This window comes from Lissotriton vulgaris, chromosome 11, assembly GCF_964263255.1.
Source record: "Lissotriton vulgaris chromosome 11, aLisVul1.2, whole genome shotgun sequence".
Lineage (NCBI taxonomy): Eukaryota > Metazoa > Chordata > Amphibia > Caudata > Salamandridae > Lissotriton > Lissotriton vulgaris.
The window spans coordinates 520,090,439-520,104,898 of record NC_141699.1 but is presented as its reverse complement, the minus strand read 5'-3'; the positions used below and the strand labels follow the sequence as shown (position 1 = coordinate 520,104,898).

At 43.3% G+C, this 14,460-nt stretch overlaps 1 protein-coding gene across 1 annotated transcript in view; it reads right to left on the bottom strand.

The window, feature by feature from the left end:
• The window catches only part of LOC147683099 (zinc metalloproteinase-disintegrin-like VLAIP-B), a 4,305,256-nt gene that overhangs the window by 3,992,204 nt on the left and 298,592 nt on the right, over positions 1-14,460 (bottom strand). The window contains exon 6 of the mRNA XM_086942498.1: positions 1,991-2,067. Coding sequence (XP_086798624.1) covers positions 1,991-2,067 — 77 coding nt within the window. The remainder of the gene's footprint in view (positions 1-1,990; positions 2,068-14,460) is intronic.

Genomic DNA, 14,460 nt, shown 5'->3' with positions numbered 1-14,460 from the left:
GTGTTTTTTATGTTAGTATATGTTTGAAAAGTGTATATTTATTTTATTATTTATATTAATTAAAAAATGTTATGGTATTTCATTTTTGCGTAATATAATTCTGTAGCGGGTTGTGGGTTTATAGGGGAATAGGGTGGGAAGTAATTTAATTATAATTATTTAAATATGTTAATTTATTTATTGGTATTTATTTTGAATTATCTGTTAGTTAATTATTAATTGGCAATTAATTAAAATGTAATTGGTATTATTTTAATTAATTGATTAATTGATAAATATGTTAATTGTAGTAATTTATTTTCTGTATTGGGTTGTGGGTTTATAGGGGAATAGGGTGGGAAGTAATTTAATTATAAATAATTAAATATGTTAATTTATTTATTGGTATTTATTTTGAATTATTGTTAATTAATTATTAATCGGCAATTAATTAAAATATAATTGGTAATTAATTTTAATTAATTGATTAATTGATAAATATGTTAATTTTAGTAATTTATTTTCTGTAGCGAGTTGTGGATTTATAGGGGAATAGGGTGGGAAGTATTTTATTTGTAAGGAATTCCATTTTTTAAATCTTTTTTTATCTAATTTTTAAATCTTTTTTAATTGTTAATTAATTTATTGTTAATTGGTAAATAATTTGTATTAGTAGGTAATTATTTTTAATAATTAATTTGTATTTTTAATTGATTAATTAATATATTACATAAAAGTGTTAATTATTTTAATTAATTTGTAATTGGTATTAATATTTATTTTATTTTTATTTATATATGAAGTATTTACTTTCCCTACTGTTGCACTCACTGGAGTGGGAATACTAGTTTTTACCCTCCTGCTATCCTACGCTTTCCCTATTTTTGCACTCTCTGGAGTGGGAATAGTAATTTTTATCTCTACGCTATCCAACGCTTTCCCTACTGTTGCACTCTCTGGAGTGGGAATAGTAATTTTTACCTTCCCGGTATCCAATGCTTTCCCTACTGTGGCACTCTCTGGAGAGGGAATAGTAAATGTTATGCCTACGCTATCAAACGCTTTCCCTACTGTTGCACTCTCTTGATTGGGAATCGTAATTTTTACCCCTAAGCTAACCAACGCTTTCCCTTCGACTGTATCAAACGCCATAGTAGCGTCAAGTGAAAGGATTACAGCTGGTTCTTTAAGGTGCGGTGCACGCGCCAAAACTGCCTGTAGCCGTCGAAGGTTAAGGGCAGTGCTCCGATGTGGCATAAAGCCAGATTGGTCTGGGTGCACCAACGATGATAAATGAGGAGTAAGGCGGAGCGCCAGCAGTTTGGCTAGTGTTTTGGGTTACGCGTTGATGAGCGAAATTGGACGATAGGAGGTACAATTCGTTTGGGGTCTACCAGGCTTGTGCATTTACAACGATATTTTCGATTCAATATTTTTGTACTTACCTGTTTGGAGATAGGAAGTCGATATTTTTGCATTCTATATTTTTTACTCGATATTTTTGTAGTTCTATATTTTTGCCATCGATATTGTTTCAGTGACCCCCCCTCCCTCCTTGTAGGGAGTCATGAAAATGATTATGCAAGGTCATCCGAAAGTATTTCCATCTGCTTGTGTATATTTGCAAATTACTGCATAGTATTAAGTAGTGTCTGTAAAAAAATTACTTTTTTCCTTTTTCAAAAGAAAAAGCACCAACTGGACAATCATTTATTGAGTGTTATTATTGTACATCTGTGATTGCTGACTAATAGCCCAACACACCTCACTTGAGTAGACCTTAGACTGCTCCGCTTCGCTACCCTGTGAGAGTCAAGGGCTATCATGGGGTGTTTGGTTTCCACTGAAGAATCAATGTAGACCCATTACTTGTGCAGGATACACAACTAATGACTCATTTATAGTCATGTTATGCAGCACTGTACAAGTGACCCCTAATAAAGTAATAACAATCACTTATGTGCATTAATCAGATTGTAAGTTGCATGCAGCACACAGTTTAAGATCTTACCTTATACCATTGCATAGGCTAATGGTGGCTTCAGAGTCGCTATCATTCCTTATATAGCCATGATAATAACAGTGGTCCTATGTGAAACAAATATTTCATTTATTATAATCATTGCTATAACCATCAAATTATGCGCAAAAGAACATATAATATAAGTAAACACAGTGGCAATCCAATTATCAACAGGATCAAGGGTAATCCGCATTTTAAGGAATAAGGGTCCCTAAGTAATCAGGTAAGAAGCAAAGGACATATAACCATCTTTTTATTCCAAAATGTAACAATAAATTATTGCCAGGGTAACCCTCAACAAGTGTTAAAACCACTGAGAAAATAGGCAAGGAACATTAAGTGACAATCAATACTGTACACAACAGGGATCACTTATTCGTAGAACAGAACAATGCTACACCAAAAAAACAAATATACACATTTATAGGGTCAGAGCGTTTTACGGTTGACAACGTTTTGATCCATAATCAATACAGTATTATCATCAGGACAACAGAAATCTAAGCTGGATTGCATGAGTTATATGCAAAAAAGCATACATAATGAACACTTACCAAAGCGTAACTTGGGCATTATGTTTACAGACCTCAGGTGGAAATATAGCGAGAATTGCCAGACTCAACAATTCATGATACTCCAAAGAGAAATCCACGTATGGTAGATGCATCCATAAGGCCTCAATAAGCAGTGCTGTGTAATCCAAAATATACACTATGTTAAAATCAATGTATAAATTTGCTGATATCTAGTACCAAGCTGGCAGAGGGACTCGACCGTAGGAGTGTGGAAGTGCAAATGAACATAAGCATACATAGCGCAATTTGAGGCCAGTATCCCTCGTCGGAAGCCCTGGAACCAAACCACTGTGCACTGCGTCGACTTGCCATTGCCAAAGCTTGTTGGCTCTGCACTCCAGAGATCTTCGGGTTACAAGAATCTCCAGCATCTCTTCCTGCCAAGTACAGCATCCTCACCACATCCTCTGCATTTGGGGAGTGACCCCTGTTAGACCTGACATCATTGGCATGAGTCTCCCTTCCCTTTTTGACGGATTGCCTCCTGTTTTCATATGTTTTTGCTGGTTGTATGTTTTGGGCCCTGTGCCACTGCTAATCAGTGCCACAGTGTAAGTGCTCCCTATGTTAAATTGATGTACTAATTAGTTACTCATTGATTGGCTTATTTGATTTAGTGTCAGCCCCTAGTACAGTGCACCCTGTGTGCCCAGGGCTTGTAGGTCAAATGCTGCTGGTGGGCTTGCAGCCCTGGTTGTGCCACCCACAGAAGCAGCTTGTAAAGTGTGTCTCAGGCCTGTCATTGCAAGGCCTGTGTGTAGACTGTGACTACCATGTCGACTTGGCCAAGTGCATCCACTTGCCAGTCCCTAAAACTTCCCTTTGGTTCATATTAGACACCCCTATGGTAGGCCCAAGGGCAGGGTGCATTGTAAGCATAAGGTAGAACATGCTCTGATGTGTGTAGCATTTTCTAATAGTGAATTACAGCCATTTTTGTTTTTTCACTATTGAAGGCTCCCTGTTCTCATAGGCCAGAATGGGCAGTGAAGATTGTTACATCCCTACACTCCTAACTGACTCAGGGAACATGGTAGAAATTCGAGTTTAGTATGCCTGAACTGAATAATAAAATACATCTTTTAGTAAAGTTTATTTTAATATTCTGTGTTTGCAAATACCACTTTTAGAAAGCAGGTATTTGCTTGCCTAACCATTTGAGCCCGCCTCTGATGACTTGTGTATTCCTTGTCTGGGTTTGTGTGTGACAGGGCTGGGGAAATTCCAGGAGACAGTCTGGGACAGCCTAAAGGTGAATAGGGAGATGTACATCCAGATTGGAGGAGGAGAGTGCATCTGGGAACTAAATAGGGCTGGGCCTTCCCTCCACAATGCTGGCTCCACCTCCTGTGGCTTGTCCGATGTCTCTGCCCTGCACTGTGAAAGGAGAAGGGGAATCATGTCAACAGAGTGCTCCAGAGCTGTATTTTCCCTCCCCTGTGCTGGCTCCACCTCCTGTGGGGCGTCTGATGTTTCTGCCCTGCACAGTGAAAGGAAGAGAAGAGTCATGTAAACACAGTGCTCAGGAACTGGTTTGAACTAGGCAGAGGCCTCTCTGCCTTCAGAGAACAAAGGATTTTGGGGTATAAATATTGTGACCTAGTCCCACAGACTTTAGATCACTTCTGGAACAAGAAACCTTTCTGCCAAGGAGAAGAACCAAGGAAGAAGCAGGAGTTTGGACTGCCCCTCTGCCAGTGTGCTGTTTGCTGGGTTGGCCTGCAGTGGTTGCTTCATTGCCAAGGGAAAGGAGAAGGAACTATTAAGGGCTTTCAATAATCTACAGAATATTCTCCAAGGGCTTGAACTGTGCTTGCCTCCTGCTGAAGTCTCAGGGCCAAAAGACTCCAGTCACTTGCGTGCCTCTGGGAGCTGAAAGCGCGAAGCAATCGAGAAGAAGCGTGTCGCCGTCGCAGTTGAAATCGTCTCAACGCCGGAGAAGCGAGCTTTCGTCACATCTCCATGGAAGCGTGTGTCCATCGAAGCTGTCTGCTGTTGCATCGCCGGAGAAGCGTGACGCATCGAGAGAGCCGTATTCGCATCACCGGAGAGCGCGTCGCAGGGCCTGTCGCGGCTCCAAAGTACAGAGTCATCGCAAGGCTACCAGGGCATCATCGCATCGCCGCATCCAGGGCGCCATCTTCTCACATCGCAACTGGATCATCGCATCGCATCAAGGCGCCATCTTGCGCACCGCAACGGGCCCGCAGAACGAGAATCTATGCATCATCTCCGCATCGGTAAGAAGCACGACGCATCCCCTACTCTGCGCAAGCATTGAGGCACGACGCATCATCTCCCTCGGATCACGGAAACAACGCATCTCCCCTTTTGCGAGCCTTTTGTTTACTTTGCTTCACGCATCCAGGTACTTTGTTGAGAACTTTGTTGCATTTATCATCAACTTGAACTAAGTAACTTGAATCATCTTTAAAGCAATCTTAAGTGTAGTATTGTGGATTTTTGTTGTTTGTGGTCTTGTGTTTAAGTCTATATAAAGAATACTTTTTTTTATAAAACCTGTGTTGTGTCCATTTGTAGTGCAACCACTGTATTACTGTGTATATTCACAAATGCTTAACACACTGCCTCTGAGATAAGCCAGTTTCTCTTTTCTTGGGTACATAGGATGACGTCCTCGAACTCGTTGTTCAAGTCATGGACGTGTTTATTCATTAAAGACCGATTGATGTTAAGAACATTTTCGATTGTAGAGCTCTCTGCAATCTGCAAAGGCTACCAGGTCCGCGGACCTGGTAGCCTTTGCAGAGAGGACGAATCGTTTACTTAAGCCGCGTATCAGAGCCCACTACCCACGCTCTACAATCGAAAATGTTCTTAACATCAATCGGTCTTTAATGAATAAACACGTCCATGACTTAAACAACGAGTTCGAAGACGTCATCCTATGTACCCAAGATAAGAGAAACTAAGGAAAACTGAATAAATATTAGAGTGTTTCAAGGGATAACAAATTCAGAGGGATAATTAATATGCAAAATTTGATTCAAGTTTCCCATACTTTACGGTGGTCTTTTGACGCACTTTGATAAATATACTGACATAACTTTTGCGTCACTTTGGGTTCGTGTCCTTGAGACAAATAACACGTAGATTTAGGGTCGGAATTATGAACTACAGTAAATAGGAGCATTAAAAACTTTTGGAGAAAGTCATCCGTTAAACGAATTCTTAAATCTTGGGAATCAACAAGAAGAATATAGATTCAGACACCTAACCTCGTCCTATAAATATTCAGAAGCATTGAGGAAGTCACATGACGTGACGAAACACGTGTCGGCTGTTGTTTCTTGTGGATCAGGAAGAGGAGGACATATAAATACCAATTGTCCCATATGCTCCGTTTACTATCCTCTCCTTGCCAGTCTTTCATCAGTGAAATTTGTATTATGTTTGTCTGATTTATAAATTATTCTGACTGTGCTCACTAATGTGTGTTAATAAAATACTCTTACTTATAAGAACCAAAATGTGTTACTTGTGGATGAATGTTTAGGATCTACGTACAGAATAAGTCTTATTCTTTAATAAATAAGGACCTAAATTGTTAAAACTGAGTGCCGGGATATTGGATTATATAACTATCTAAGATATTAGAGGCTATCTCTGATACTAAGTCATCGCTGCACCAAGACATCAGTACTGTGTCTGTGGGCCGGGGCTCCTCCGTGCAGAACACCAACAGCGCAATGAAAGGTGGTGGAATCGGGACTCGAAGAGTTGTCCCCAGCGCAACAAACTCTCACACAGCAGGTAGCAGAACTCACAGACAGGATCCGGACCTTGGAACCTAGGGCGGAGGATGGAGAAGGAGGTAGCAGAGGAAACATACGGATCCTTGGTCTGCCGGAAGGGATCGAGAATGGCAATATGGAGGCCTACCTGGAACTGTGGCTCAGCACCATTTTACACCCTTGAGATAGCGCACCGGGGCGTCACCCACAACCAGTGGTGGCCAGGCTGCTACATTATAGGGAAAGAGACATCCTGTTGCAAAAAGCTCGAGCGGATGGCCCCCTTGTGGTGAATAATAATAAGGTCTCAATGTTAGTGGATTACACCCTGGATGTCCAATGGAAATGCGCCTTGTTAGTGGAGGTGAAGAAAGCACGAAGGGAAGAAGGCCTCCAGTACACCCTCATGTTCCCTGCCGGCTCCCCATAGCCCTGGACGGTAAGCCTCACTTTTGTGACGACCCCAAGGAAGCCTTGGACTGGATGGAAAAAGACACACAATTGATAGATGGAATGCAGAACAAATCAAAACATTCACCCCCCATGCAATAGATCTGGTTTAAATCCATTATTCTTTTGCTCACCCTGCCACCCCAATTTAGACCTGGCCATATGCAAATCAGTCTTGACCGTGTGCCTCATTGGAACAGTCCAGCCCGAACTGCCAAGCCAGGTCCTCCCTGGACCGAAAAGAAGCATCCTAGGACCGGTTTCGGGGTTTCACCCCTCATTAGCCAGGATAGCCTGAATCCAGTGGCACAGTGAGCCCGAGTCCCACGTCTGGGCATACCGGGCGCACTTAGGGCAAGAAAGCAAAGACACACAATTGATGGACGGAATGCAGAACAAATCAAAACATTCACCCCCTGTCAAGAGATATGGGTTAAATCCATCATTCTTTTGCTCACCATGCCACCCCAGTTTAGAACTGGCGACATGCAAATCAGTCTTGAGCCTGTGACTCTTGGGAACAGTCCAGCCCGAACTGCCAAGCCAGGTCCTCCCTGGACCGGAAACAAGTATCCTAGGACCGGTTTCGGGTTTCACCCCTCATCAGCCAGGATAGCTTAAAACCAGTGGCACAGTGAGACCGGGACCCTCGTCTGGGCATACCAGGTGCACTTAGGGCAAGAAAGCAAAAGAAACACAATTAAAGGACGGAATGCAGAACAAATCAAAACATTCACCCCAAGTCAAGAGGTCTGGGTAAATTCATCATTCTTTTGCTCACCATGCTAACCCAGTTTAGACCTGGCCAGATGCAAATCAGTCTTGACCCTGTGCCTCATGGGAACTGCCCAGCCCGAACTGCCAAAAAATTGATTTAGGCCCAGATCTCTGTACTGGGGTGAATGTATGACATTGTTCTGCATTCTGTAAATCAATTGTTCTTTTTGCATTTGTCACCATGAGTGGGATGGGTATGCCCAGACCTGGTGACTGTACGCCGAGGCTCTACGACTAGGACACTTAACAGATCCCGCCCCCCCCCCCCCCCCCCCCCCAAAAAAAACCATTTCGCCCGGACCTTGGGGTGAAAGATTTCAGACCCCTGTCCATGCTCAACACTTAAGATATTAAGTAAAATTCTAGCGCTCAAGACTGCTCACGCACATGTTCATCCCCTTCCATACCACCTCGTATAATCTGCACAGACTGTATTCAGTATCTTATCATTTGGGGGCCAGGTCTCTCCCACAGGCTGCCTTTCTATCAGTTAACCTGGAAAAGGCGTTTGATATTCTGAGCTGGGACTACCTACTTGAGGTCCTGCTAAGACTGAGGTTGGGGGTGGGATGGGTGAAGTCGGTAAGACTGCTATACACCCACCCTACAGCGGGGTTAGGACAGGCAAGACTATCTCCCTGCAGTATGTGATAACACAGGGCACCCACCAGGGATGCCCTCTATCTCTGCTCTCATTCGCGTTGGCGATAAAGCCACTGGATGCGCTCTTTCAGCAGGGTGGGGAGGGCCTAGGTCTGATGTTGAGTGGTAGGACCATGTCATCTCCTTGCATGCGGATGATCTACTGATCTACCTGGGTGACGCTGTGAGGGGCAGGTACTGCTTTTGGGCTATTAGTTGCTTTTGGGACACTTTCGGGCCTATGGGTCAACTGGCCCAAAATGTACCTGTTTCCAGTGGCCGGCCCCTTACTAAGACCCGGGGTAAGTAAGTAAGTGTTTATTGTACAGTTAATTAAAAGCTTTACAAATGTGCATCTCATGCCATTTTCCAGGACAACAATTCAAAAGGCTGTTAGCCACCGTTAAAAACACAATAAAATAACATTACAGTGAGACCCCCAAAACCTTAGTGGGCCAAAGTCCAGATTAATGACTTTGGTAAACAGAGGTTTAGCAGCAATGCAGAAAATAAGTTATCTTCCTTAGTCAGAATCTTAGCAGCAGGTTAGAGGAAGAGTAAGAGGCAGGTGCCAGAGTGTGCAGAAGAACAACAGCGACTTTTTTGGCTCAGTGCAGGGCAGCAAAAGTTAACCCACTACTGTGTTCGACTTTTAAATCTAAGGGTACAGCCGGCTATCTACATGGTTAATTAAGACCTTTGCACCAAGATAAAATGCTTACATTTAAAACCATTGAAAGATAGTAGGAACTAATTGTGCAAAATAGGAAAGGTTTCTATTAACGGCTAATTTTGAATATTCAGTGTTAGCGTTCCACAACCTGAGGCCCCCTGCCCGATTGTTGCTTTGGAGAGTTGTTGTGGCGCTGGTGTGCTGCTCCCTCGACCGTTCAAAGTTGGATGATCCATTTAAGTTCAACGTGTGCCAGGGCTTGACTATGCTAGAGTTCTCTATATATTGGATATACAGTCAGAGTCTTGCGTAAGGTGGGTCAGGGGACCGGATTCAGCCCAGTTGCAGTGCCACCTCCCAAGCAATCAGGTTGTTTCTTGATAGTGAGTTCAGCAGCGGTTAAGAATTTTACCAGGCGACAGCTTAGTTGGGTGTCCTCACCGGAGAAGCGTGTTAGCAACGCTTGCCTACAGGTCCGTTTATGTTTCTTATTGAAGAGTGGTCTGAGGAAGGACCGGCGCTCATGTGTTAATTCCCTACATATGTTGATTAGGTGCACTATGTCCTCTTCTCCTTACCTACAGAGTCGACAGGTTGCTGGCTGCGGAAGGAAGGTGGTATGCAGATGATAATAGCCTAGAGGGAATCTCAGAAACTTCTCTTTGGTGATTTTAGAGAGGCTGGTGTGGAGGTATGCTTGAAGTGGTAGTTATTGTAAGTCTGTATGGTAAGCCAGCCATGTGCACGTTCTGACAGGATGGCTTTGTCTTGTATGATGGATTATTTTTTAACAATGTTGTTTACTATTTTTTTGAAACTCACATAGGTCCCTGATTATTCCTAGAGGTGCTGTATCCCCAGCTGATCAACTGCAGTGTCCAAATAGTGTCTGGCTGGGCAGGTCTCTGTGGCTTGTAGTTCTTTCCACAGGTAGGCGCTTAGCGAATCGGGCTGCCCTCTTTTGATTGTATACTAGTTTTTAATAAATGCTCCTTTGCGAGATAGCTCTTGTCTTTGTAACCCGAATTCTAGCCTCATATGTGCGGGTTATGTATTTCCTGGTAGCCTGTAGATCATTCGCAAAGCTTTTGCTATGGTGCCATTCAGTGTTTCAGCAGCTCTCCCTCTCATGGCTTTGCTTTTGTAGGTGATAGATGGTATTAGTTTTGTCTGTATCACCATGGTTAGAGGGAGGAAACATTGTCCCAAGATCTTATTTTTTAGGTTCCTAAGTGACACTGCTGTCATTCCTCTCTTTTTTTTTGAGCTATGTAGTTGCCTTTGTTATCAATGATAACTCCCAGGTATTTGTAGTCTTGTACGACTTCCAGCTAACGTTTTACCAGGAACAATTTGTGCTTTGTTTTTATTTTCTGGTTGTTTACACTCATGACTTTTCTTATTCCTTGATTAATGCTGAGTCTGTTGGCTTAGGAATATCGAGATGTAATATTGAGCATGCGTTGTAGGCCTGCGGGAGTCCGGCTAATAAGCACCAGGTCATCTGCGTACAGTAGATTGGATAGCTGAAGGTCTCCTAGCTTAGGGGCATGCGAGTTGCTTTCATTGAGAAAGACTGAGAGCTCTGCCATAAAAAGGTAAAGAGTTTTGGAGCAAGCACACAGCATTGTTTTAATACTGTAGTTGTATAAATCTTCTTTGTTAGATGGTCTCCTGTGCCCAGGTGTTACTGTGCAAAATAATTAATTGTTTTAGGAAGCAATGGGATGGTCAGCCTTTTTAGTTAAGTCCGACGCTATTCAACATCTATGTGTCTGACTTGGTGAGGGTCATTAAATCCCATTACCTGGCCCTAACATCTTACGCAGATGACACTCAACTGGTGTTGGCTGTTAACAACAACGGAGAGAAAATGGCCAACAATTTTCAACTAGGAATGCTTGCAATAAGTGCGTGGATGACGGAAAACTGCCTTAAATTAAACTCCGATGAGACGGAAGTGATGATTTTTGGTAACCTTCTTCCTGTCTGGTCCCCTACATGGTGGCCAGTAGATCTCGGATCACCTCCCTCTCCAGTTGCTAAGGTAAGAAACCTGGGGGTCATTTTTGACAGTAAACTGTCATTCATGCACCATGCAAATGCGGTGGTTTCTTCGTAATTTTTCTTTATAAGAATGATTAAGAACCTTCTCCCCTATCTTCCCATTGATGCTGCCAAGACTCTCGTCAGCACAATAGTTATGTCATTTATTGACTATTGCAACAGGCTTTTTATCAATGCTCAGGAAAGAGTCCTGAATAAGTTGCAACTGGTGCAAAACGCAGCCGCTAGACTGCTTACAGGGACCCCCAAATTTAAACCCATTTTTAAAGCCATCAGACAGCTCCACTGGTTACCCGTAAGAAACAGAGCAACATTCAAAGCTTTATGAATTGCTTTTAACCCCTTCCATGCTCATGACGGAACGGTTCCGTCATGAGCATCGTCGAGCTGTGCTTATGACGGAACCGTTCCGTCATGACCACGCCCGGTTCTATTAGAACCCAGCACCGGGGGGAATCGGCGCCGCACAGAAGGGGTTAAATCAATTCATGCCGCTGGACTTGCATTTCTAAAACAATCACCATGTCCCTACATTCCGGCACGATTTCTACGTTCATCCACAGCAAGTCTTTTGAAGGTCCCTAGAACAAAAAAGTCTCATGGGGTGACAGGTCTTTTACAGTTACTACCATCAAGCTCTGGAATAGCCTTCAACCCCAAACACATCCCTATTTACATTCCGGAAGCAGGTAAAAACTTGGCTCTTCAATCAATAGTTCACCCTTCCTTCTGCTAGCACTATCCACAGCGCTGAGACACCCACGCGTAATTGTGCGCTTAATAAATCTCTAACAAATAAATACAATAAAAATGCTTTTGACTCACCATGAGTAGCATGTAACTCTTGTGGGAAGGCAGGACGGGATGTGGAAGTTGGCGCCCTGCATGCCAAGCGCTACCATCCAGTCTCCATGTTCCATGGCAGACAGAACCTGAGCCAACGTGAGCATTTTGAATTTCTCCTTCTTCAGGAAAAAGTTTTGAGAGGGTGGGTGTCTAAAATAGGGGGGGCGGAGGAAATAGTGATAAGAGCAACCATGACTTGCTTCTGATGCTGGAACCCTCTCATTAGCTCATTTGGCCAAAAGAACCTGCACTTGTCCAATGTTATGGACTGTAAGCAGGACAGGTGATGTCAGATACTACCTCCGACTGGTTGCCTATGATGGTAAGAGGGACAACTAAAGGGGTTTTGAGGCTTTTGCTGTCAGATGGGGGGTGTCAGTCTGGGTAGACCTCTTACTATGTGTCCCATAAGGCTTGTGGGAACCGAGTTGGTGGTCACAAAAGAGCTAGGGTGCCCTTGCGCTTGGTGGCTAGGTTGGAATGGACATGGCTGGTAGCCACTATTGTATCCACAAAAGTGGCGAAAATCAGAATGTAGTTGGTGTGGGGCCATGAGAGACCCATCAACCGGGCAGTAATCCAGATGTTCTTAAAGTGCTTAAGTGCCAAATCTGCCTTATAGCCAAAGAGGTGGATGCCATTGAAGGGATAACTAGACATCTACCCAAAAAGCCAGTAGATTTCAGCCAGGCGTGCCACTGATGATGCAATCGCTTTGCCTAGTGAGTCAGTCGTATCCAGTCAGGAGCCAATGGTGAACCTTGCTGCATCCCTACCATCAGCACTAGCCTAAGTCAGTATGGCTTGGTCCTCCACCAAGAACATGGGCAACACTGTGCAACATAATTTCAATCTGTGTTGATGTATTGGCCCAAGAGGTATGCATTTTTCACCAATTACAGCACAAGGCTGGCAGACAAGCACACCCTCTTGCCAAAGGTATCCAGCTGCTTAGATTCTCTATCTCATGGTGTGGTAGGGAACTCACTAAGCTGGACTTTGGAGGAGCTTGGACCTAGATACCCAGACTCTCTGTGGTGGGGTGGCGCGTGAGGAAAGCTAGGTTCCCAGGAACAGTGTGATGGCGGTGGTCAGTGGTCCAGTAAACAGGAGCCCAGAGAGGCTTGGGGCATGCCATGAGCAGAACATCCATAGAGGCTTCATTAAAAGAGAGGAGAGGTTCTGTGGGGGGCGGCTCCCTCCTGAAGCACCATCATCAAGACGTTCTTCTCGACTGTCACAGAGGTCAATGTAAAGTACCGGGAGCTCAGTTATCCTCCTCACCACCATGGCAAAGAATGCCCCTTCCTCAGTAGCCACCCTAAGAGGAGAGACTAGGCTAGTGTCTGTGGAGGTGTCCTGACCACTGACACTCACCAGTTCCTTATACCAGTTGTCCTTGGGCTCTTCTAAGGAGTTATGGTAGCCATAAGGATCATCAAATCCTCCTCAATCATACTCTTCACAGGGCCTGTCAAAAAACAGGAGGTATTGATTCTGACATTGAAGGTCAGGTTTCAGTCGTAACGGAGTTGGTGCTCATTATGGGGTTATTGTTGCCATGGGGCATCAGCGTTGCTGGTAACTTCAACTGAAACTAGCTAAAGAAAGGTTGCAACCTCAGGACCACAGCCTGTCTGGAACCAGCACTGGATCGAGGTGGCCTACTAGTGTGGAACCAAGTTATGATGGGTTGTTGGGCCCACCAAATCGGGCACTGTGCACTTGGCGCTCCGCGCTTTAATTATACTTCACACACTTTTTGAAATTAGTTGCTTACTTTATTCTTGTTCTACTTTTTTAGTTTGTTTCAATTACTCATGTATTATTACCATTTTTCATAATACAAGCGTATTCATCAATTCATCAATTTTACAAACATCATATGTACATCAGTATTCAGGCTTCAATTATATTTCCACATTAAGCTATATGTACAAATTTAACACGTAAGCCCAATGCATTTCGGCGCCGCGATGGTGCCTTCATCAGGGGCGTGTCTGGAAATCAAACATATGAAATGGTATCAGAATCTTAATTGCATGGAGTTCATGGGGTATTTGTAGCTAAACTCTACTGAAATGTCGTACCTGGTGTGTGAAACAATTTATATACGTCTCATTCGCTGGGTTCAGTGTTCGTCACTGTAAATGATAATGAATAATCTGTGTTGATTATGAGATAATGGCTGCATAAGAGTTTTAAACTATATCTCAGGGAAACTAATTGGAACATACCTGTATAAATCGTTTTGTACTCGCTGAAAAGAGAAATTAATATATGTCAGGGTGAAATTCTGCCCTGTTTAGCATGTTGATTGCTCTAACAACCTAGGTCATGGGACCCTTACCTTGTCTTCACCAAAATTAATTTCTCTTTTCAGCGAGTATCTCATAATCAACACAGATTATTCATTATCATTTACAGTGACGAACACTGAACCCAGCGAATGAGACGTATATAAATTGTTTCACACACCAGGTACGACATTTCAGTAGAGTTTAGCTACAAATACCCCATGAACTCCATGCAATTAAGATTCTGATACCATTTCATATGTTTGATTTCCAGACACGCCCCTGATGAAGGCACCACCGCGGCGCCGAAATGCATTGGGCTTACGTGTTAAATTTGTACATATAGCTTAATGTGGAAATATAATTGAAGCCTGAA